The 27,285-nt window shown below is 37.9% G+C and overlaps 1 protein-coding gene across 1 annotated transcript in view; it reads right to left on the reverse strand.

The window, feature by feature from the left end:
- Efhc2 (EF-hand domain containing 2) overlaps positions 1–27,285 on the reverse strand; it is a 179,474-nt gene that overhangs the window by 46,949 nt on the left and 105,240 nt on the right. The window contains exons 9-11 of the mRNA XM_036174907.1: positions 26,617–26,759; positions 24,638–24,834; positions 20,685–20,815 (exon numbers count right to left, since the gene is read on the reverse strand). Of these exons, the coding sequence (XP_036030800.1) occupies positions 20,685–20,815; positions 24,638–24,834; positions 26,617–26,759 (471 nt within the window). The remainder of the gene's footprint in view (positions 1–20,684; positions 20,816–24,637; positions 24,835–26,616; positions 26,760–27,285) is intronic.

The raw sequence follows: 27,285 nt of genomic DNA on the forward strand, positions 1-27,285 counted from the left end.
TCATGCTGCTGGCCAAGACAGACATCTTTCTGTACAAAAGTCCCCCCGATAAATTGTACTTGACAATACTGAATACGTCTTTCTCTTTCTTTGGTCTCATGGAATCCTACAGTTGGTTCTCATACATTGGGACCACATGGAACAAAGTGATGTTAGCTGGGCCTCACTCAAACTACCTGACACCCAACCAACCCACAGAGCTGTGAGCTAAGAGAATATATATCTGAAACAACACTGATGTTTTAAGACCATTTGTTACACATTGGAATTGTGGCTATGAATTATTGATCCAGTCTACTATGTGCCATGGTCTGTATTCTTCACTCATATGAAGCTGGGCCTCAGGACTTTGGGAAGCTAGGTTACAATGCATGACGCTGCTGGCAGAGCTACTTTGACTGAACAGCATTCTGGTAAGAAGCCATTGGTTTCTTTGAAGTACTAAGATTAGAAAGATCTAATTCGAGCTCATCTTTGAGTGCCTAGCAGGCAAGCCACTCAAACAACCACTCACCCATCACCTACCTCTCTGTGTGTGCTCTGAGAAGAATGTCTTACTTGGACTCTACATTAGGATTATTTTTCCTCAGTCACTGACTTATTGTTGCTTTAGAAACCTCAGGCATCATGTAAGTACTCTCAGTCTCCTGTTTTACACTATTTCCTTAGAAGCTCAGAGCCCAACCTATGGCTCATTGCTAGCTAACAGGAGTGATTTTAGAGTCAAGATAGACTCTGTGCATCAGCCAATTTCTGGACCCATTGTTGTTTCCTAGTTTCATTTTTTTCTTTAAATATATATAATAAAATATAATTTTATTTCATCTCGTTTTATCTTCATGTTTGTAGGTGCTCCCTGCGTGTGCTTTGTGCCTGGGGAGACCTGAAGAGAGTGGAAGTGGAGTTATAGACTGCTGTTAAGCTGTGATATGGTACTGGGAACCATATGAACAAGAGCATCAAGGGTACTTAACCTAAGTCATCTCTCCATCCCCTTTTCTTTTATTTTTATTACTGATTTATCTGCTTTATGGTATAAAATTGCTTATATATTTATAACACATGTTAAATTAATTTTTAAAATAAAGCAAAATAACAGCTGGAGAAATGGATCAGTGGTTAAAAGCACTTGCTGTTGTTACAGAGGACTTATGTTCAGTTTTTAAGCACCCACGTGGGCTCACAACCATCCATAACTCCACTTCCAAGGGATCTGATGCCCTCTTCTGGCCTCCATGAGCACTAGGCATGCTCATGGTACATATATACATTCATGCAGGTAAATACTCATAATATATACCTAAAATAAAAATAAATATGTATTTCAAAAGCAAGGCAAAGTAGAAATAAATATAAAAATAAATACAATAACAATGAAAATGGAAGTGACATATACTTGGGCAGCATTAAGAATCCTAGCCCCATTCTAAACAACATACTTCCAGAAAAGACAAAATCCAGCAAAATGATAGCAGGAAAAGTTTCCTACATCTAGAGTGTAACTTCCATGTGACCAGTGGAAATGGGAGGTGAATGAAACTAATGCCATTTCCTGGCTTGTTGCTTAGCATACGTTTATTTATATAATGGGTCTAGTAGCCTACCATTTCACAGATGAAGAATCTAAGGCACTACAAATAAGAATCTTAGCTAGCATCTAAATGTCAGCATATAATGGAATTGCTAAATTCTAGGCTTAGAAATGAATGTGATCCTATGCAGCATCCTTAAACCTTTTGTCTTTATCTTGGTTTTCTTACCTTTGAAATAGGTAATAATCATACTAATTTTGTTGGAGTGCTATGTGGAATGAATCTACACAAAAATGTATAAGTGTTTGTTACACAGTAAAGAGCGATTTTTATAAGTATTAGCTACTATTAGTAGTAAGTGATAGAATGAGTTATCCTTCAACGAAGGCTAATATAAGTGTAGGCTTGGCAGCACACACTTGTAATTCTAGGATTTTTTGGAGGTTGAGACAGGAAGATGGTAAGTTCTTGGCCATCTTCAACTACATAGTGAGACCTCATCTCAAAAAGAAAGAGCCATTATAAATTGGAGAATATTCTACTAATATGAGTATAACAAGGGCCAAGGAGATGGATCATTGGCTAAGGATGATTAATATGCAAGCATATGGGATTGAGTTCAAATCATTAGCACTCATGTAAAATAAGTCAAGCATGGCTAAAACATAGTTGTAACCCCAGCTTTGGGGTGTTGAAGACAGACATCCCAATATCTTACAGCCTAGTCAGACTAGCCAAAATAATAAACTTCTGGTTCGATGAGAGACTCTGTCTCAAAACAGTTAGAGAGAGATAGTAGAGGACACAAAGTCCTCTGCTCTCCCATGGACACATATAAGCATTCACACTAGCACACTGACTTGCATATACCACATGTGTGCATGCACATGCGTGCACACACACACACACAGAATTACAACTATTAAGTGTATGAAAACAATTCAAATGATAACACTAGAGGAATATCCACTCCAAAATACTATGGAAATATCCAGATTTGAAGCCCCAAAACAAGCAGTCTAAGATCACAAATGAGGCTGAAACCTCTCAAAGATAGCATACTTAAAACTCTGAACCTCTCTCACTCACCATGTGGTCTGTTATGCATAACTCATAAACAGCCATGGTTCAGCACAACATTGTGAGGCATCCCTTCATACCTACTACTTTTGGGTGTAAAATTTACTTGCATATAAGGCAGCCAGGCAGATCCTGCCCTAAGGTGGCCCTCTTGCCCTAAATAGCCTCTTATTTTATACCCTCAATTTTGCATCATAATTCTCTGTCTAAGGAACTACAAATTAGCATTTGCTTACTGTTTAAAAATTTTAAAACATAAGTTGGACTCTAATTAAAGAGGGAAGCATGGGTGGCACTAACTGGGTCATTTGCTAGCAACTATGTGGCCACATAGCTGCCTTGCTTTTAAATCACAGAAACTTCATTTAGAAAACAGACCATTAACACATTGTAATTCTGGATAAAACAGTAGTTGCACTGTTAATGACTTACCCATTTCCACTGGACATAATCATGGAAAAAAGAAATAAAATAAACATAATGTAAATGTATATGTCCATGTACCACCTAGCAAAAGAACTGGTTTCTTTTCCACTCTTTAGAAACATAAGAAAAGCCCTATCTGTTTTGGCACAACATTATATGGTTTATTTATTCTAAAATGACAATTATTATTTTCTACCATCCCATGAAACTCAACTTAATGAGAATGTACAGTCTTTTTAAAAAGAAATAAAAATGTCTGAGCGTGATGATGATTTTTAAATGGAGGTGTTCATTTTAATCAGGCCTATATGATCATTGCTAAATCCACTTCAGCATCCATATTAATAATAATATTCTAGTTCCTAAGAATAATGTGCCTAGTCAGTATTTTTCCATCTGTGATTTTAGAGAGTACTACAGATTGTGTGTGGCAAAAATTATGGAGTAGGCAGCAGTTCACACTCCTAGCTGAGCTTGAAAGAAAACAGAAATCACCCTAGGTATTAAGGCAAAGGGGAATCTGACAGCCAGAGAGGAAGATGTGTGACTTAGTAAGCAGCAGCCAGGGCCAGATGTGGAACCAAATGCCTTGAATGTAAGAGCTTGTGTTTTAATGGTCACTCAGGCATGTGAGACAAGGCCTTTGGGCATGGAGAACACCAATCTGTAACTCCCATTTATGGAATCTGTGCAGAAAACTATAACTGCAAAGGACCACAACTGAAGTCAAAGAAGGATTAGAAGGATTAGGAAACTCTACCAACTGGCCTAGAAATCTAACAAGGAAGGATTTGTAGCTAAGTCTGTGCATGTAAAATACATACATACATACACACACGGTATGTATTGCTTTTACATAATATATATTTATTATGTGTAGAAATACATAATCTACTAGAAATCAAAGCCATAGTTTTGGATATTCAGAATTTTGAGTGCTAATTTATTTTTAACCACTACTGAGTAAAGCTCCATAGCAATAAGTTAATAATAAAATTAAGGTGAAATCTAACCAGTGTATAAGCCATCTTAGAGATGCAAAAGCAAAGCCACTCTGGAAATTCTTATTCTGAATACTGAAACTAGGTGAGTTTGAGGAAATAAAAGATTTGCATAGTCTCCAAGTAGTTGTCTTGAGATATCTGTTAGTCACAAAGAGAATGACAAAAAGTCATTTTACAATGAAGAAATTTGGCACGCTCTACTTTAATCAAGTGATCATCAACATCACCAGTAGTTGATACCAGGAACTCTTTGCCATACTGAAAAAGAGAAGACTTCATTTCTGTGGTATAATCTCAGTCCAACCACAAGAAAACATCACTCTATCCTAAATTGGGGGACATTAGTGCCAAGGTGCTATGTAGCAGTTTCTTCCAAATTTAAAACCTTCCATCTCAGAAGGAAACTCATTAAGACACAGGATATTCACAAGGAGGAAAAACAGCAGAAGGTCCTAAGGAAATGAAACATCCCATCCTGTAGGTAAACTTCTTAAGCTCAGGAAGTAAATAACCAAAATGGCTTCAGGAAGTCCCTGACCAGAGTCCCTCTTCAAGTGTATATAATCTGTAAGGACTGCTGAAAGACATTTTGCAACCTGAGCTTCCAGGAAGAAGCAGAGAACAGGTGAATTACTTGGAATTGGGTTAAACCAATTGAACTACCTGCAAGTTTTGTAATGCATGCCAGGGTTCCAACTTTCAGGAGCTTTTACCATGTTGGGGTGGGCTTTGGTGAGTTATTTCAGCTCCTATATGTAACTCCTAACCCATATTCCTGTAAGTAACCCAATTAAGCTTTGGAGTTCAGTGGTATATTTGCATTTTGGTCTCCCATTGGTTCCCTATCTGGGGTGAGGAGACAGTTGTTCACATCTCCCCAGTAATAGTGCCATACAACATAATGTCATAAAAACAAGGAAAGGTCAAAGAGTTATTCCAGCTTGCAGAATACTAAGCGTAAACAATGACTAAATACAGAGTGGGATCCTGGAAAGGCTCTTGGAACTGAAAAAAAGAACTGTAGTGGAGGGGGGAAACAGCAGTGATCTTCAAATAAGGCTTATTATAAGGTTTCTCGTACTATCCCCAAGTCAATTTTCCTTGTTTTGATAATTATGCCATGTAAGATGTTAATATTAGGGGAAGCTTGGGGAAGGGTATATGGAAGTTCTTTATAGCATTTTGAAAACTTTTCTGTAAATCTACAATTAGTTCAAAATAAAAAGCTTTTAAAAACTACTCTTGTAGAGCCAATTCAAGCAACAAAGAATACCACAGTGGAAGAAGAAAGTACTTTCAGATGAACTCATAAAACTTAAAAGGAAATAAACTTCCATGAGTAAGAGTCAGCAGATGTAATGGAAGAATTAGTATCCCCTAAATGGGGGCCAAAAGAAGAAAAATAAGCAATGGCCCCTAACATTATGCTTTTAAACTTATCCCAAATGTAAGATGTAGAGAAACCCTAAGAAAAGCACAAGGCAGTGGAGAGGTGGCTCAGTACTTGAGAGCACATGCTGCTTTTTCAGAGGATCCTCGTTTGGTTGCCAGCACTCAGCTCCAGAAGATCTGGTGGAGTCTTCTGGCTTTCTTGGGCACTGCATCCGTGTGTTACACAGACAAAACACTCCACATGTAAAATAAAAACAAGTCTTTAAGAAAAAGAAAAAGAAATGCAGAAAGTGCCATGCAAAAGAACAGAAACATACATAGACTGATAGTGATAGCAAATAGACAACAGACAGATGATAGACCGAATGGCACTTAAGGACCTAGAAAGGACAGTCACTGAGACAGTGAAAGATCGCAGGGAGACACCAAGAGTGCAGCACAGAAGGACAAACTGGAGGAGTAAAGGCATGGTCAGAGAGAAATTAAGGCAATGACAAAAGAGTGACAGCCTGAGAAGCAAGACAGAAAAGAAACAAGAGAAGCTATTTGAAGAGATATATGACGTGGATTAAAATTATTCTCAAGCCCCCAAATTAAAAATAGCTCCAAGCCAGGCATGGTGGCATGCACATTTATTACCACCCTCCAGAAGCAGAGGCTGTGAGTTCAAGGCCAGCCTGGCCTACATAATGAGTTCCAGGACAGGCAGGGCTACATAGTAAGACCACGTCTCATGTAAAATACGCCCAAGATTTATTCTGATTAAACTACAGAAAGCTAAAGACAGAAAAATAGCAGCAAAGGAACATTTCTGGGAACTAGTCATAGACAGAAGATGATAACACAGTATCTTCAAAACCTCAAAGGAAAATAACTATAAATCTAGAATTACTCAAAGTTAAAAAGAGAAAAATAAATATATTTCAGAAAATAAGGGCTCTCAATATAAAGAATCAGCATCATAAAAAATGTTTTTCCAACTAAATGCCATAAAAAGAAATCAAGAACTAAAAGCAAGCAAACCTCACACACATTTATAAATTATAAAAATCCCTTTCATTGATTGGCTAAGGTACTAGAGAATATTTATGACAAATGTTTAGCACATGAAAGCTAATGTAGTACTTAAAAGGAAAATTAAAATCTTAAGTGTTTTCTTAGCAAACATTAAAAATCAGTAAAAATAAATATTCAAACTGGGTGAGGTGGATATGTCTATAATCTCAAAACTCTGAAGGTTGAGGCAGAGAATCCACCAAAAGTTTAAGGCCAGCCTAGGCTACACAGTGAGTTCCAAGCCAGCCTGAACTGAGTAAGACCTTGTCTTTAAAAAAAAAAGTAACAACAAAATCCCTGAAAAAAAAATAGATGCTCACTATTCTGAAATGAATAAAGAAAAGAGAAAGAAAGAAAGAAAGAAAGAAAGAAAGAAAGAAAGAAAGAAAGAAAGAAAGAAAGACAGAAAGAAAGACAGAAAGAAAAGGAAGGGAGGGAGAAAGGGAGGGAGGGAGGGAGGGAGGGAGGGAGGGAGGGAGGGAGGGAGAGACCATTAAAAAGAATAGGAATGAATGAAATAAAGAACAAAGTTTTAAAGGAAGATAAACAGGATGAAATCTGGTTCTTCTAAAAAGCTAGTAAATAATAATGATAAAATTGATTTAAAAACAAGAAGCATAAATCAATAGTAGCAGGGCTTAAAAGATGATAACTGTAAGATTAGAATAAATGGAAGTTTCTGGAAGGTAATTTTCTAAATAATCTCAAGAAGAAATAGAAAGCAGAAATGAGATGTAATACACTTACAGAGTGAATCATTAGGTAATCTACCCTCTGATAAAAGGAAGCACCATATGGTTTGACAGACTACTTAAATAAACCTTCAAAGAACTGACAAATATCTACCTTTTACAAACTGCTCTAAGAAACCAAGAGTAGATGTTCTAAAACTGACTTTACCAAGCTATTATAAAGCACTGTCATTTGAAGTAGACAAAAAAAACTGTACAAGAAAACAAAGATATAAGCCTCTCTTTTTTGTGAGCAAAGGCATGAAAATCCTACATAAAATCTGCACGTACCAAAAAATCCATACAATGCAAGCACTCAATAATGAAAAAAAATCTTACATGTTGCATTGCAGACATGAGCCAATATAATAAGAGAAATATATAATAATATATTAAGAGAAATATATATGTGGATTAGAAAGAAGCATATCTGTTTTTTACACTTTATAAGATAACCTACAGAATACATGAACTCAAAAAAGACATAAAAAACAGGTGCAAACTGAACTCATTCAGTTTGAATTTTGATCCATATAAAAAGAAATATGATTTCAAGACAGCTCAAAGCAATGATGATACTGATGTGGAGACTGGCTGTGAAGAATAAAGAGCCAGTAATGTAAAATCAAAAGGCCCCTCTGCCCTGTAATATAAGAACTTTAAGTACGTACATTAAGATTATCTGATTCTAATCAATAATCAGAGGAGAATATTGACCAGAAAAACATGTACCTAGCTCTGTGATTCTGAAATCCTTGACTTTTGCTCTGAGCATTCTGTCTGCATCTACCATTAGTACTTTCTAGAAACTGTAAACAAGAAATAATCTCCTGTGGCTTGAATTCCCTGGCATTGTGGAGCTGTTTACCACTGCAGCTTTACTCAACCAACCCTGGGATACTAACAATTTCTTCAGGCCTACATCAGTCTTTTTAGTGACTAAGGAATACAAATGCAATAGACTGCACCTAACTAGTCTACAATTGGAGTTCTGATTTTTCCATATGTTATTATAGTTTGCTGAAATTAAGTTCATGTACATCTACATGAATGCAGGCACACGTGTATACTCAATCCTATATCAGTCCATTTGTCAAAAGCTTCCATATGAAAAAATTCCTAAAGCCTAAATACTAGGTAAAAGTCCAAATATCAGATAGATCCTGCCAACCAGCCTCCAGAATGGTGAACTAATTTACACCTCAAATGTTAGAACATTTGCTCCCTAGCATACCTATCTGAAGTTAGCAAAATAAGTTATTTTAAACGGTGAGAATAATCTGGATATAGTGGTATACACCTGAGTTCCAGCCATTTGAAATGTTGAAGCAAGAAGATCATTGGAGTCAAAGAGCCAAAGCCAGTCCAGGCTACATGGCAAGACCTTGTCTTAACATGAATTATGAGGCCGGGCAGTGGTGGCGCACGCCTTTAAGCCAGGAGGATCTCTGTGAGTTCCAGGCTGGCCTGGGCTACCAAGTGAGTTCCAGGAAAAGGCGCAAAGCTACACAGAGAAACCCTGTCTCAAAAAACAAACAAAAAACCCCCAAAAACATGAAGGAGGGGACTGGACCTGCCTGGACTGAATCCACCAGGTTGAGCTGAATCCCCAGGGGAGTCTTTGCCTTGGAGGAGATGGGAATGGAGGGGAGGGGCTGGGGGGAAGGTGGGGGTGGGAGGGGGAGGACAGGGGAACCCATGGCTGATATGTATAATTAAAACACAAATATCTGTATAAAAATAAAATTTGAAATAAAATTTTAAAAAAACTTATGACAAAAAAATGATGCTAACATTGGTGGGATATCTTATTATTATTTCATCTTGCATCAATATTAGGCTTCTTTGCATAGGTTTAAAGACTATGTGTATTTCTTCTGTGAATTGCCTCTTCTTGTCTTTAACCTGTTTTTGTTTCTTAGTTTAGAGAGTTTTTTTAATAAGCCCTGATATCAATCTCTTGGTTCTTATACAAATTTATAAGTATGTTCTCTCAGTCTTTCTCTTGCCTTTTATAACTGCTTTTGGTATTTTCTGCAATTAAAACATATAAATAAAAATTCCCTACAGCTAATCTTTGCTAGTTTGGTTTTTAGAAATTGTCCCCTACTACAAAAGAAAAATCATGATGCTTTTTAATGAACTGTCTGAACTTGTTTCCCCACTTATGTGAAATATGCTTCCTCGCCTATGTTTAAGACCATAAACATAAGTGTTTCACAGTCTTGCTACTCTATTGCACTGGCACTCAGTTTATTCCTCAGCTAAAAAACTGTTTCAAAATAAATGTAAATTATATAAACTCCCAGTATCTAGATTTTAATGTTCTTATCAACACTTCACTTTTGGCTGTTCTCAGTATCATATTCTTCCTAATCAATCCGCCAATTTCTTCTCATTCATCTTGAGAAATGAAATCAAACTCAACAACAGCAACAACAAAGACTTATTCTGTAATTCTGATTAGAAGTGCTTAAAATTTACAAATTACTCTTAACAGACTAGATTTTATACGTTATCTTCGAGATAGCATACAGTGTAAAAGAATGTATTTCTTAGTCTTGTTTTTGGTTTCGTGTATTCCTAAGATTTCATAATTTATTTTCCTATAATGAGTAGCATTCCTGTGACCACTTCCTAGCTTATATTGCTGGTATAAAGTAAAGCTACTTTTTTGTGTACAATATTCCTATATTTAGCTACTTCCCTGGATATTCTTAATATGTATTAATAATTGGACATAATCAAATATATTGTGTTCATGTATGACATCACAAAACTAAAAAACAGCCAAATCCAAGAACTGGTGGCACCTGATTACTGTATAATATCTATTTCTCAATGGGTATTGGATACATAGATTTTGATGTCTATCTTTATAATCTAATTTTAAAGCATTAAACAAAGCAAGCAAACAACAACCCCAAAATAAAATCAACCAATATAATTGTCAGCTTTAATATTTGAGCTTGGGTCTAATATAATACTATCATTTTAGATCATTGAAACTTAGGTTCTCAAACACTGAAAAAGTAGTCAAACACAGGGGAAGATTTTGTGTCCTGTTTAGTTAGTATGCCAAAACAGAATTCTCAAGCACTGAAAAAGGTGTTCTCATTGGTTTGTTTAGTCTAGTTTATTCCCTAATGTTAACATACATTTGTGTTGCCTGTTTAGCTCATGTTGGCTTGGATTTTCAATCCTTGCAGTGTATGTGGCAATGAGTAAGATGTGGTCTCTGTAGTGTTCATTTATCTAGCTGTGTTAAAGTATAATTGAAATACACACACACACACATATATATATAGTTATATAATGTGCACTGTAAAATAATAATTTAAATGAAGCTAATTAATCATTCACTACTTCACAGTTACCTGTGTAAGTATGTGCATACGTGTGTGTGTGTGTGTGTGTGTGTGTGTGTGTGTATTGAGAATATTTAAAATTTTCCCAGCAGTTTTCAAGGACATAATAGATTACAATTCATTATAGTCACCATGCTATACAACATATCTCCAGAATTTACTCTTTCAACTAAAATTTTGGACAAAGGATAGCCTTTTAAGTAACTTTTCTGCATTTAGGGGAATTCACACATTCTATTCCCTGTCATAGGCAACACGCAAGTCAGAGCCCAGTTTTCCAACCTTCTGAGCAATTAGAAGTGTGCAGGTGACCCAAATTCTACCAATCAAGAAGCTTATAACATGAGAAACTAGCTCAGTGAAAGCCACACTTAGTGTTCGAGAGGGCTGATTCTTGAGACTGACAAAGAACTCAAGGTAGTGAAAAGCAGTGTGGTAAAATCTACTACTTGGTAAGAATACAAAATGTAGCAATGACTTGTGGGTGGTGTCAATAGTAACAGAGGCCATTTTCCCATCAGACAAGTTCTACAGCTTGGTATTGGGCACTGTTCCTAAAAATTAGCCCCAAGCTTGTTTTTCCAGTCTTTCTGAAGATACTATGAACCACCCAGGATCTTTTTAATAAATTCTCTTTCTGTTTAACTGGCCAGAGAGGAGTTTTCTTTATAAACGTAAGTCCTCCCCAAGACAAACAACACCATCAGGCAATGATAGAATTAAATCAAGATCTTCAGTTTTTCAATTCCCAGACCAGCATTCTTGCTAACCTATCACACATATATTTAATGTTTTCAGGAAGGTTTAAAAATGTTATTTTCAAAAATGCATGCCAAAGTCCCCATCTCGAAGATATGCTATAAATTAAGGGCAAACTACCTAATTCAAAATAGCTCATGCTTACATGCACAGACTAGTGGCTTCCTTAAAAGATACCAGTTCACATTAAAAACCAAAAGAAAGTAGCTGCTCATAGTAGCATGTGCCTGTATACAGTTTTGGCACTTGGGGGAAGTGAGGAATGAAACAGAAAGAGCATTAAGCCAAGGCTACCCTGAGCTCCACAGAAAAAAACGATATCTCAAAGGGGAAATAAGTGATGGCTCAGGGGATATGAGTGCTTGTCACACATGCATGAGGACCTGAGTTCAAATTCCTAGTGCCTATGAAAAAAAGCCAGACGTAGTTGCTCTCATGCCTATAACTCTAGTACTATGGAGGGTAGAGACGAGAAGATTCTTGGGACTTGCTGTCTTCCAGCCTAGCTCCAGGTTCAGCATAAATAAATAAATAAATGGATAGATAGATAGATAGATAGATAGATAGATAGATAGATAGACAAACAAATAAATAAATGAGAGGAAGTGTTAGAGGAGGCCATCCAATGTCCTCTTCTGGCCTTGCACACACAAGGGTATGCACACATGCACATGAACTCAACTACCACACACACACACACACACACACACACACACACACACACACACACACACACACACACCATTTAAATACAACACACACATACATGCACCCCAAAGCAATGAAACAAACTAAAACTAATGTAATCAAACTAGTCCAAATAAAAATAGATCAAAAGCAAATAAAGGGAGAGATAACTATCTTAGAAAATCAGGATGAAATCATTGCCATGTTTAAAGCACTACATTTACAATCTATTTCTGTAGTTAGAGTATTCCTGCCTGGCCCAGTCAGGACAAATCTCTCTCACCCGCCAGGCCCACAGTCGCTCGGACCCAACCAAGAAAGCACACAGAAACTTACATTGTTTAGAAACTGTATGGCCATGGCAGGCTTCTTGTTATCTACTTCTTCTATCTTAAATTAACCCATTTCTGTTAGTCTATACTTTGCCACATGGTTTGTGGCTTACCAGTGTCTTTACATGTTGCTATCAGTCTAGAATATTGTGGCTCCAATTTAATTATAAACCAAGCTGGCTTTCGAGATGGAACTGGCTCACTCCTTCTCTAAACCCAAGCATACTGATAAAAGAAAAGGTTGAGAGATTCTTTGGTACCATATCAGAAGAGCCCTCTGGTGTGAGACAGAAGGAAACCAATTATAAGGGACCATTATCTTCAAGATTCTTAATTCTCTCCATGCTTACTCTTGATTTCTTGGAATCCTTTCTTACATGTCATGACTTCTTTAAATCCAAACCTTCCATTCTGATAAAAAATAAGTTTTTTCCAATAGCAATCTCTGAAGTCTCCAGAAGGAACATGGGGCCCCAACAACAACAACAACTCTAGCCAATCCAGAATGATGGCATGGTAATCATCATCATACTACACTTCTTGCCAGAATTTCAGACTATCTTACCCATTACTCTGAGAGTTGCTGCAGAATCTACAGTCAGTCTAACTGAGATTTAACTATCTGAGCTTTCTCACAATACCCAATAGAGATACCATCGCCCCCTAAACAGCAGGAAGCAATCCTAAGAAAATGATGCCCCTTCTCCCTAAGGTTTCATATTTCTCAGGGTTATGGATTCTAGGTTTGGGGATGGAAGAAACTGTTAAACTCAGTACTCTCCTTAAGGAAAGAAAATATGTCTCAAAAAAAAAAAAAAGGGAAAAGAAGAAATGGAATGGATAGGTATAAGATATTATGGTAGACTATCATATACATTAGTAAACAAATTTAGTAAAATAGCAGCCTTTGCACTGTTGTGAATTCTTATATGTTGATACAAATATAAACTTTTATATTCCTATTTAAGATAATTTGTATATTGATACAAATACAGAACTATGTTTGTTATATTGTACACATATTTTTACTATTATTTGAAATATTTGTATATTGATACAAATGTGAATTTATATGTCATACTGTATGTATGTTCTACTTCTGCTTAAGATATTCTGTATACTGATATATATTTAGGATTATCATATTGCATATTGCACTATACATTCCTACCTCTGTTAAAGATATTTTGTGTATTGTCACAATTTAAAGTCATTGTCCTTTTACTGTAAATTGGCTTACAGACTGTTTGCCTTATTTATAGGAGGCCTTGGTCCTTAGGATGTTTAGGTAGATAAGACTTATAGAGTTATTGTTACCTATACTTGTCATCTCTATAATTATGTTAGTTAAGTTATCCAGATTTATAAATACATAGGTCAGATGGACAGGTAATCTTCAAACACTTCATGGACCTAGAGAATATGGCATTTAAATAACTTAGAATTCTGTTGACGTGAGACACAATTGCTCCTGGCAGCACCAATTTGATCCCGAGAGAATGTTGGGCTTCTAAGACATTTCCATTTGGAAGTTTGTCTTCTTGGCACAAAATGGCCTACTGGGCAAAGAACTGCCCTTGCCTCAACTGCTGACAGTACAAATGCTGTCCTTTTTGGACAAGCGGGACACAAGGAAAGCGACCACCATACTTTGCCAAGACAGGGTAAGATGGTCTGTCAGATACTCTAGGCCTGTAGCCAATTTGAATGCACCAACGATGCTGAGAAACATTAGGTGACTGTCCAGGCTGCTAGCTGTCTCTGTCTACTCTTGCAAGACTCCCGAAAGTTGCTTGCATCCTTCTCCCATTTCTCAGGTATTATTATATTCCTTCTCAGGTCTTTGATGAGGTTGGAGATTAGCAGTTATAGTTACAACTTAGTATATATACATATATAATATCTTAGATAGAATATATTAAGTATTAGACTCAGGTTCTTTAGGATAGGACACCTTTTGGAATGATCTTTGTAACATGCCACCTATCCATGCTCTAGACTTCCCTGGATTTTATTGTGTGTTTTTTGCTTGATATTGTTTGCACTTATTGTAATTCCAACTTATCTAGGTCATTATCCCTCATTACTCCTGGACAATATTTGATAACCATCTCTTTGTATATAGTCTTGTATTAGGTTAGAACTTTCTTATTTAGACAAAAGGGGGAGATGTAGTGGGTAGCCATCCCAGCCTTGGCCTGGAAGTTCCAACTCCTATTGAGGCTTCAGTAATGGTCACACCCACAGGGCAGGGCGGAGGAGGAAGCAGAAGACCCAGGATCGGGAGGAGGGCTCTCTCTTGGTTCTGGGACGCTGGACGCAGGAGGTAGACGGAGCAGAGTTCTCCAGAGAACACTGCTGGACTGTGCCATACCTTTGCCAGACCCTGCAACCTATCCCTTCATTTGTAAGTTACCCCACAAAATAAACCTCCCTTTTAACTATGTGGAGTGGCCTTAATAATTTCACCAATATATTTCCTTGAAGTAAAAATCACTAAAAGAGTAGGCTATAATAATGTTCCCATTCTACATCCACAAATGATGATGTTCGTTATTTTGAGAACTTCATGGACTCAAGATTTTTTTAAGATTTCCATTTCAACCTCACATCAGAATGTTTTGAATGAAGTCATCATGAGTAAAAGAACAGTTTACTGAAATATGGAAACCATTATACAGTTTATATAGGTTACTGCTTCTACCAGAACAACAGGTTGCAATTATGAGAATGAAGGTTTTCACTGTGTTGAATACCCACCATGCAATAGCTGGTGTGCTACAATAAGAACTTTACAAACAGTAACAAATCTATCCTTAATCACAAGAGTTCTATGTAATGAGCAATGCTATACTTATTTTATAGATGAAAAAATATTCAGTAATGTACCCAAGGCCACCAGGCTTATAAATGAAAGAGCTTAGGTTTGGATCTGGGTCTGCCAACTCCAAAATCAGCAGTCTGATCTATTTATAGTACACTACCCCCGGGAGGATAAATTTCAGTTTTATAAGTGAGAACATTTACTCAAGGCTCTAAATCTTAGAAGAATTTTATTATACAACGTTCACAAAAGAACTACTGGCCTTTCAATCAATAACAGGAGTCTAAGGAAGAGCTGTGTAATAATTTACTGCATTTATAGAGGCCTTATGCACAAGTTTCTAAAGAGATCTGGGAAGACACAAGAGCAACTGGCATGAATCCAGCCTGCACCTTGAGAGCTTTCACCTAAGTAGCGAGAAAACAGTAGCATGCACAGTATCAAAAATCTATATAGCTACAAAGGATCAGGTGTTATCTGTGATGGCTAGCTAGCACAAGGCTCAGACAGGTAGCCAGGAGAGATGAGCTGTGTGTTTCCTGGTATGGAGCTCTTACTGCTGCTGCCACCTGTGCTTGGGAGACTTCTCTGGAAAGGTTCACCCTGCCTATGTTCCCAAGTATATGAAATCTTATGCCTGCTAAGCCTAGACCTGGCCCTGCTTCCTGCTGATATCTGCCTTCCCTCTGAGAATGGCCCTTTGTACTCTCTCTGATAACAATCAGTAGGTCTTACAGGTGAATCTCTCAGACAATAAAGGGTCACAGAGAAACAGGCACAGTGTAGAGGCAGAATTGGTGATTTCCATAGGGCAAAAGAGAAATGTCCACCACTTGAAGGGAGAAAGAGAGAGAGAGAGAGAGAGAGGGAGGGAGGGAAGGAGGGAGGGAGGGAGGGAGGGAGGGAGGAGAGAGAGAGAGAGAGAGAGAGAGAGAGAGAGAGAGAGAGAGAGAACCATAGGACTAGGAAGATGGCTCAGCAGTTAAGAGCACTGAGTGCTCTTGCAAAGGACCCAGGTTCAGTTCCCAGAACTCACATGGTGGCTAACAATCATCTGTAACTACAGTTCCAGGGGATTGGACACCTTTTTCTGACATCTTGGGGCACCAAACACACGTATAGTTCATACACATACATGTGGATAAAATACTCATGCATGTAAAATAAATAAATACAAAAAGATTATTTTGAAAAGAGAATTATTACCTATGACTTCTTGACCTGTCCCCACATGCTATCACATATATACTGAGACAAATTCTCAGGGATGCCTCCAGTTGATTCTATAACCAACCATAGTGCAGGGTGTGGTTTATTAGCTGAACCCAAGGTTTTGTTGAAAAGATGAAAAGACACTTGGACAACACAACAGGTATAGGCCCTCAGGTCCTAGGTACATAGCAGGTAGGTGTCTATGCCAGAGTACTGGGGCCACATAAGTGAAGGAAGTCTCTATTGTGTTCTATCATTTCTATGCATGAACCAGAGAAGTGAACATTTGGAAAGTTCATTGTAAACCTACAATGTAAGAGTTTTCAGAATGTCAGAGTACAGAAAGAACCTTAGAGAGCAAAGTATGGCTGTAAGAAGAGATACAAGGAGGTGGCTTTTCTGCTGAGGGCTAGGCCTAGCTTTTCCTATTGTCAACAAGCCAGAGACAGATGGCCCTTCCATGATGTCAATTATTTATCTAATAGTCCACAAGATTTAGACTTAACATTGATAGAGAAATGGAATCATTCATTAAGTTATTCAGCAAACATCTATTGTACTTGGCAAGACTATGGATGAAGGAAAGTAAATAAGGAATAACAGAGACCTCCTAGTATAAGGTAAATTTAAAACATTTCAGCACACCTATTAGCCTACATTAAGTACTCAATAAATGATGGCTTCTAGAAAATTTTATGCTAACAAGTTGGAAATAGTGGTAAGCAAGGAACAGACTGTGACCAAGTTCACATGATATACTGAATGCCTAGGACAATAGGCTTTAAAGAGAGGAGTGATCTAATCAGATTTGAAAAGGGTCATTTGGGAAAACTTTGCACGATGATACTTTTAAATGGAAGATCACTTACTCAGTTCTCAAATCTTCAGGACAAGGGTGGAAAGCTTAACAGCAACAGATAGAGATTAGGGAGCCTTTCTAGAAAGGAATTCCAAAGATTAGTGGGATACACAGGGATTAGATGGAGAAAAGAAACAAGGCAGATCCCTTGCCTGGTCCTAGAACATATAAGGTGACCTTTAATAGAATATAGTCCTCAGGTGCAATTTAACTGGAGAAAAAAATGAAGTCAAGGGGCTGTAGAGATGGCTGAGTGGTCAAGAGCACTTACTGCTTTTGTAGAAGACCTGGGTTCAGTTCCCAGCACCCACAACTCCTTATAAGTGCAGTTCTAGGGGACCCTATGCCTTCTTCTGGCTTCCACAGGCTTCTGCATGCACTTGGTATACATAAACTCATACACACACACACACACACACACACACACACAGAGAGAGAGAGACAGACAGACAGACAGACAGACAGACAGACAGACAGACACAGAGTGATCTTTTTTAAAAAAGAAAGGTAACCTACAGATGCCTAAGGGACATCCAATAGGGAGAGGGTCCAAAGATACTCCTATTTCCAGGTCTCTACACTTGAAGAGAACAATAAGTTTGAGGAATTAATGCAGAGATGTCAACTGAAACATCTCTATGTCAGAACCAAAATGGTCATGGCTAGATAAAAGGCAGCCACTTAACATTTATGAAATCCTTACTATTTTTGCTCAGCACTATAACAAATGCCATGGCTAAAGTAGAAGGCGAGAAAGCAAAGGTCCCTACTCTCCATGAGGTTAACTAAAAGACAGAGGATCCAGAATATATATGAATGCATACACACATAAAAAATACTAGCTAGTAAAAGCATTGAGAAAAACATTTAATTGAGATAGGATATGAAAATGACTGCCTACAGAGTTCCTTTGTCATTGCCCAGGCTAGGAAGCAAAAGAAGAGACTGAGGAAGATGGGCAGAGATCAAGTAAACCACGTACTGAAGGAGAGTTCCAAACCCAGGAACTCAGTGTCTAACCTAAAGACGTAACATGGACCAGAACATCTTGACTCCCAGTCTATGCTCTAATTTGGAAACCGTCGTAGTATAGATGCAGTTTTCTCCATGTTGGAAGTTTGATTCGTTTCCAAGAACAATGATGTTAGAGGTAGTAAGAATCTTTAAAAGCTGAGGCCTAATAGGAGGTGGTTAGGTCATTGAGGGCACTGGCACTGCCTATGGAAGAGATGCATATGGTTTTCATGGATTTCTCATAAGCTCCTTTAAGGGGGTTGTTTCTTAAATAGAAGACCAGCTTCTCTACTGTCTTACATGCATTCCTACCACAATGCCCTCTGCCATACCAAAGGCTTCAGCAGAGTAGAGCTGATCATGAGGCTATAACCTTGAACCTCAAAAACTGGGAGCTAAATAAATCTCTTTCTTCATATTATTACTCAGCATCAGGTATTATGTTGTAGCAATGGAAAATTGACTAATATAAGGATTGTGCAGCCACCTTCAAACTAGAGCATCTAGGGATAATCTTAGTGGCTCATTTCATTCAGTGACTATGTCCACATCCAGATTACAACTAGAAGCCCACAGATACTGTAATGAACATCAAGGTTCTTACCCTCAGAAAGTTTACATTTTCTATTAGAAGAAAAAAACACCCAAGTGCACACACATCATCATTCCTCAAAGTAAACAAGTCTCTAAGTAAAACAATTACAAACTGTGGTATATGTTGTGAAGAAATAGAAACAAAGGTCTAAGAATAACAGTGGGTTGTCAGACAGAAACAAATACTCTGGCAATAAAAAGTCCTAGAATTTTCCCTGGAAAGGAAAGTGGTAAGGATCTCCCAGGCAGAGAGAACTGTGTGTATAGGCTTGGAATCAGAGAAGAGCTTGATGTGCTTGAAAAACTCAAAGGTGACCAGTGGGGCCAACAGACAGGCCCAGAGAAAAAGAACTGCTGGCATGGAGATATAAACAGTCCCATCACTCAAGGCCCTGTTGGCTTCAGTCAAGGTAAGTCACTGGAAGAGGTTTTTAAGTCAGGGGTAACCTGAAGCTGGGTTTCATGCTATGAAATTTCTGAGATGGAGAGGTTGTTTGTTTGTTTGTTTGTTTGTTTTCTATAAGCCCACAGTGTCTGGTGGCCATCATTCTAATCATACAGTGTGGTATGCCTTTATCACATCTACAATTAGAGTGAAGCCTCCATTTGCAGACCAATTTCTCTTTCTTGGAGATCCTTCCTGGCCAAAGTGCTTCCCAAAAGACCCTGTGAACTCGCTAAAGTATTTCCAGTAGTCTTTGTGAGAGCACTGGGAGGACCCAAAATAATCAAACAAAACCACTCCCTCATATCTGATGGAAATTTCCTGTTTTCTCCTCCAGTGCTTCCCATTAGCTCACAGTCTAAGTAATTCTCTTTGCTGTTTACTTTGTCTCCATTTCTATTCCAGAATACCACAAACATATGTATATGATGATGCATAATAACAAAGGACTATAAATTCTATTGATCCCAGAAATTTGGCAATTCTAAACAATAAAAATATGTCCCCTGCCAGCTCCTCTCAAAAGAACACTTTGAAGACACAAAAGAGTGTCATTATAACAACAAATGAACTCCTAGAAAACATGAGGCCTCATCATGGGCTCCAGACTACCAGGTAATGATGGCAACAGGCAACTGTAAATACAAATTTGGAAAGTCCCCATTGCCACTCTTACCTGGGCTCCTATCCTCATTTCCCAGCCTACATCTTGACTGCATCAAACCCAAAATACTATATTGCTTTTAGCCACTATTCTTTTCTGAAGCCAGAATTCTCAGGCTAAAGAGAAAGTCCCCTTTGTCCTCCACCAATGATTTAATTTACATTCTCCTAAATACTCCATTCATTTTGTTTTCAAGCAAAAAGGTCTCACAATTGTACTAGACCCTGAACTTGAATTTCCCTGTGTTTCTGCTCTTTGGGAATTTGCCTAGGTCAGCTACTGGGAAGTCCCAGAATTCAACTTTACCTTTGAGAAAATATCGCTCATGATTTCATATGATACTTCTTACTACTATTGCATATAACATGACGGGGAAAATTGAGGGGAATTGGGACAAAGTCTTTGATGCCTGTCTTTTGTCTTTCAAAATGTAGATGCATGTGAACATACGGACACACTGAAGTATACATATGACCTTTTCTCTGATTATCAGGAACTAACTTTTATCTCCATCCTACCTCTAAACGTCTTATACATAATTACTAGGATATAACAGCCAAATCTTGAATACAAAATAGTACAAAGGCAAAGAAATGCCAATTCCTTATAAAATCCATGTAGCCAACTGATAAGGAAGCATTAGGAATGAAATAGTTCTTTGTATTCTTTGGGAAAACAAAATAATGCTAACAGAATACGGCTTACCTGAATGTATTATAAGGCACCACCTTTGTGTGATTACTGTCAACAGCTGAAAATATCTGCGTGATCTCTCTTAATTTAGATTTTTCTTGTTTCAGCTTTTGTATGGCAAAGTCAAAGTTGCTATATGGAAACTTGAAGGAGTAAAAATAAGACATATGCATGAGACTTGAGGAGGCCATTATCATCATCATCATCATCATCATCATCATCATCATCATCATTCTTATTATTAGTTCTTTGAGAATTTCCTATGCTGTACTTTGATCACCTTCCCCAACTCTTCTCAAGTCCTCCTGTCTTCCCTACTCTGTGTTCTTTTTCTTGTTGTTAACCCACCAAGACCAATTTGTGCTACTCATGTATTTTTGGATGTGTGGTCTTACAATGGAGTGTGGTTGACTTACCAGAGACTACACTCTTAAAGAAAACTGGTTCTCCTCCTAGCAGCTAACCATTATCAATAGCTCTAGGGCTATTGGTGGGATTTCATGCCCAACTCCACCTTCTGTGCTAGAATTTGGTCTGCTTTGGGCTTGTACAGGTCTTATGCATGCTATCACAACCATTGTGAGCTCTTATGTGCAGCTTCCCTGGTGTGCCCAGAAGACACTGGTTCCCAGTCATACACTGCCTCTGTCAGACAATCTTCCTGACTCCTTCTTCCACAATGATCCCCAAACCTTAAGGAAATAATGTGGTATTTATGTTCCATTCAGGGCTGATCATTCTGCAGTTTCTTATTTCCTATACCTTAGGAGGGTAATGGAGACCAACAAGACTACATGTTGAACCCGAAGTAGACTTTACATATGTTTACCTAGAAACAAATCTGAAGAAACAATGACTAGCCTTGTTATCATTTGAATCAAAGATTTAGGACAAGGACTGACATTAACCCAGGTCCTAGATCTCAACTGAACTTAAGGGAAAGCAGGTGACAAAGCTTACTAAGTCTTAGCTTTCTTGTAAGTCTCATACATAGCCCTGATATTTTAGCAGACCCTGATGGAGAGTATAAAGATTTATAGTTGGCTAAATGCACACCTACCTTCTCTAGATCATTAGGATGGACCCCTTGGAATTACTGGCCACCAGGCAAAGCACTGATCATAGGAAAGCTGGGTGTCAAAGTTCTACTAAAGCATTGTAACACACATACATTTGTTCTCTGGGCAGCCCACTGTTTCTGTTTCCTACTTTGTGATTACCTTTTTTACTTAGAAAGAATACTCCTTATTTAATACAGTAAAGCATAAGGTTGTAATTATTTACAACCAAGAGATCAAAAGTTAGAAGAGGAAATTTTAGAATAAAAACACTGATGTTATTTTGGTATAAATCTGCCTCTATTCCACCATCAGATGATCCAGGTGGTTTGGCACCTACTGAGCCCCCCTCCTTTTTTTGCATTTCCTTTCATGTATTTCCATGATAGCATCTCTTAGTTCCTTTGAAACGACTACTGAGACTGGTAATAAGGAATGTATTAGTTGTTGTCTTCATACAATGTCCTTGTTAAGAGCATTTTTTTTACATAATGCAATTTTCACGTGAGATGCTGATACTAGATAATGTCTTATCCTGCTTTATCATACTGAAAGAAGAAAAGCCCTTTATACCTTAAAACTATATATTATGTTTTAGCTGGACATATAACTGAATTGAATAGTACTAGTTTAGCATGTTCAAGGTCCTGGGTTCTATTCCTATCACTGAAAACAAAACAAAGCAAAAGATACCTGCATGGTTTAATATATACAGTACACAGATAATTCTCAATTTACAGTGATTTGTGTGTTAATAAACCCACTGTGAGTTGAAACTGTACCAATTGCAGCTAACTTACAGAACATTTCAAGTTTAGCAATACAACACACTGAAGAGTATTTCTCTTCATGATTACAGTGCATATTGAGGTCTGCAGCTCACTGCTGATGCCCAATATTATGTAATAAGATTGAACTTACTAACCTGGGCTGGAGGATCAAAACTCAGAATTTTAGTTTCTATTAGAAAGCACATCACTTTTGCATGACAGTGAAGTCAAAATACCATGCCAAGCAATTCTAAGTTAAGAACTGTATGTTTTATGTTAAGATAGAGGTTCTGTTCAGAACAAGAACCTTGGTTTATAACAGCTACATTGACTAAGCCAGCCATGGGTCCTAAAGGGCTAAACCCTTCATACAAATTATCACATTTAATATCTGCAGCAACTTGATCAAACAAGCACTATTGTTACTCTTATTTCAAAGACTAGAAGATTGAAGCTCACAGATACATACATAACTAAAAAGCCTGTCAGCTGTTACTGTGTAGCCCAGTTTCCAACCCAGGCCTGATGGTCTTCGGAAATCTCACTGGAGTTTAGAGTTGTCCTATAGTATAGGTTTGTAGTTTTAGAAGAACCCAGATTTCTAAAACTATAAACGGAGAGGTGGTAGAGTAACTATGGAAGCTGCGGCACTCAGGGGAGACACTGAGAGGAGCACTGAGAACCACCAGCCTTCAACTGGCACTTCTGTGGAACTGAACTTCTCTCGGGTCCCCATCTCCCTGGCTAAGCCTTTCTCCAAACTGCACTAACTAGTTTTGGGTTAGTTTTTTTTTTTTTAAAGATTTATTTATTTAGTATGTTTACAGTGTTCTGCCTGCGTATATGCCTGCATATGGGAAGAGGGCGTCAGATCTCATTAAAGACGGCCATGAGCCACCATGTGGGAATTGAAGTTAGGCCCTCTGGAAGAGCAGCCAGTGCTCTTAACCTCTGAGCCATCTCTCCAGCCCTGTACTAACTAGTTAAAGTTCTTCCTACCCAGCGCCCCTTCCTTGCCTTCTCATTTCACAGGGATCAAACCTGACCTACACAGCACTCTGATGGTAGCAGACATTACCTGTGTCTTCTTGATCCTTCTCCTTTCATCCCACAGAGGTCTTTCCTCTAATATACCTGCCGTGGTGGGGGTGGGGTCTAACTCTGTCTTAACACCTAGCAATTCAACTTTGAGCATTTTCTTTATAAATGAGATAAAGCATTCACTGTGTGAGTATAAATAGTGCATAATTATTAAAAGAACTTTAAAATAAAATTTTCCAGATTGATTTTTTTTTCAAAATTACAAGCAATGAGCTCCAAGTACAAATAGTTTATATACTGAACAAGTCTACTTTTAAAGTCTGAGATTCTAACTCATGGTATTTTTATTGAACAAGATTATCAGCATAACACTTTTAGTAACAGTAATCACTTGCCATTGCAGTATTTCAGTTAAACAAAGAAACTGTGGCTGGGTGTGTACATACCTATAATCTCAACACTCAGTAAAGATAAAGGCACAAGGACAGTGAGTTCAAAGCCACCCTGGGCTATCTGGCTAGACATGTCTCAAAAATTAAAATTAATTCAAGAAATAAAACATGACAACAAGAAGACACTTCTCTGATCTCACTGCAGCAAATTTTTCCTTCGATTCTAATTTCAGCCTCAGTTATCACTGTTGAGGGGACCCAGCAACCTCAGCAACTACTCAGTTCCTCTGGGGTTTTTGTCTGTTCTAATCATAGCCGCCTTTGCTCCCCTGTGCCAATTAATTGGGATAGCACAGTATCTGCCATCAGATTTTCTTCCTTTCCTATAGTTATTGTACTGCCTTCTAAAAACATTGTTGGTGTCAGCAAAAAAACAGGAAACTTGATTCAGCCCTAGGCCTGCCTCCCACTGGTGTCTGGAATCTGTGATGCTGGGCAGTGGAGAGCTAAGCATGTAAATAGAGGAGACAAGGGCTGGGCCTCTGTGATGGGGCCTGTGGCCAAGTCGAACAGATCCATTATTCATGCCCACATGTGTGAATGTGCAATGTAAACCAGTGGCAAGATGTAGAAGAAAATACTCCAGAGGAAGGGAAACACACACTACAGAAGGTGGAGAGCCCAGAATTATACAATGTGTTCACCTTGTCTGTGTTATTCTCCATGTACCTCAAGGTGTACTCATCAGCATTAAGCAGAATAAACAGGTAGCCATTTATATTCACTGTGGTTCCAATATAGAGCTCCTCAGCCTTGATGTATTCTGAAAATTCACTTTTAAAGACTTCTTGACCAGGCTTTTTCACACGACTTCTTTTCAAGAACATCCCACCAGTGTTCCCTAAAGCAACATGGAAAAGAAGAGTCCATGGGTTGCTTCATTCTTAGAAGAACCACAACTTGCCTTTAGTTACTTTCTCTTCCAACACAGATGGTACAAATTATCTCTAAAGTCATGTTGTACACTGTGGGAGGGAAGAATAGGACAGTGGACAAAGAAACAGCACTTTGTTTTGTCGGGTAACTCTTAAACACCATTGGAGAGAATGTAAATTAGTGTAACTACTGTAGAAATTATAAGATAATTTCTCAAGAAATTAAAAATAGAACTTGCACATCATCTAGGTGTATAACAAGCCTGAGTATAGATCTACAAAGCTCAAAGGCAGAATACTACAAAGATGCCTATGTACTTGGGTACGTCACAGTGGCCAAGTTATGGAATCAGCTATAGGTGTTCACCTACCACTTTTTCCCTTTCCTCTGTCCTTCATAGGAGTTAGAAAGTATGATAGCCAGGTGTGATATTAGACATAATTCTAACACTCAGGAGGCTGAAGCAGGAGATAATGGGTTTTAGTTCCTGCCTGAGCTATACAGTGAGACTATGGGGAAAGCAACAAGAGGAGAGGAGATTGGAGAAGGGGTGGGGTGGGAGGAAGTGGAAGAGAGAGAGAGAAAACCCACTGCATTCTGATAGTTCTCTGGACTTCCTCTGGTTCCTTCCATATTTTGTTGTTGATGTTCTGTTTGTTTTTGTTGTTGTTGAAATAAATCTCTTCCACATTAACCCTGTCTCTGAATTTGTCTCTTTTTAAAGGACCTAACCTATTGTGAAACTTAAGAATGATAGAAAGTCCTCAGTGATGGTCACGATTTGTAAGCCTTCTACTTTACAAATGCAGTTTGCTTGGCCCCATCATTACTTTTCTAAGTATACAAAATTGGTATCTGTGACCATTCAGAACATGTCATGTGCTCATCCTTAATTTCATATTTTAAGATTTTTCTATTATTCAAATCATACTGGGGCCTGACTTAGCTCTACAAATAATTAATTATTCATCAGCATGCTAAGTGACTAAAGAAGCTTGAATATATGACCTGACTACATTTTTAGACTTTTGCATGCCATTTTTAAAAAACTTGTTGGTTTCTTGAAACAGGCCTTGATCAGGATATTTACAACAGGTAAACTGGCAAATGGTACAAACCAAAATTTTTACTTTTTGTCAAAAGAGCCAATTGAGCTGGTTATTCTTCTCAAACATATGTCTTCAGCACAGATAAAAGTTGTAAACATGTTGAAACAAAGAACAGAGCCTTACATTTCCAAATTTGTAAGTCAATGGCTGTCCTCAGCAATAGCCATGAGATCAACAGACTGGAGAACATTCCACAGGCCTGGGGGCAGGACCTTTGGCAATAGCCAGAACAAACAGAAGTACCAGAGAAAGATGGATTCTGAAGATTAAATTTGTATATCTTGTATTCTTTTCTTAACCAGGCAAATATTTTGTAAGCGACAGTGGAACACTCTCCCGGCTCTCTGGCTGTGGAAGTGACTGGTGGCAGTGAAACCATAACTTTGAAGCCCCGAGGTTCTATAAGAGCACCTCAGAAAAGGAAATGATAAGGGATTTCCCCTGGGTAACTGACCACAGCAGTTCTTTGTTTATCGTTTGCGATCACGTTTAAGACATTGTTTTAAGAAGAAATTTATTGGTTAGAAAATCATCATCACAGATCTTCTAGGCAATCAAATTAGATTATATTCCCTAATTTCAAAAGAAAAAGGCAGCTAAGTGTTCTGAGAAAATGCTGAGTAAGATAAGTCTCTTACCTGAATTCCTCTCTATAGGTTCAAATACTGAAATTGTGTCATCACCAAGATAAAACGCAATAACAAACATCCTGTCCACATCAGCACATTTGTCTGTGACTAGTTTTGCAAAATACCGGAGTGTGTTACTTATGTTTCCATAGCTAAAAAGAAGAGACGTGAGAGTAAGAGCATTATACAAGTAATACTCTATATATTATATATATTGCAAAAGGTATGCCATGGCTTTAATATAGAAGTTTATGCCTTTCTAAACAGTCTACACGTCTTATTACTAAGGTTCTAAATCTAAACACTGAAGGATTTTTCTCAGTAGATTAAAATCTTTCCTGTTCTTTATTATGTTTGAGAAATATACTGAAAACTAGGCCTAGTGGCCTCAATGTGCACTCACACAGACATGGACCCTCACAAATGTGTACACAACCAAAAAATTCATAACCACCTGCTCAAAGCAGGTGAATTAGTCAGCTGTTCTCTGATCATGAAGCTAGTCAACAATCACAGTAATTCTGTCAGGTATATGTAGCTGAAAGTTTTCCTGTGTCCTGCCTGGTCCCACAGCTGCTCAGATCCAAATAAACACAGAGAGGCTTATATTAATTACAAACTGTATGGCCATGGCCTATGGCTCAAGCTTTTTGCTAGCTAGCTGTTATAACTAAACTT

Source organism: Onychomys torridus, chromosome X, assembly GCF_903995425.1.
Source record: "Onychomys torridus chromosome X, mOncTor1.1, whole genome shotgun sequence".
Classification (NCBI taxonomy): Eukaryota; Metazoa; Chordata; class Mammalia; order Rodentia; family Cricetidae; genus Onychomys; species Onychomys torridus.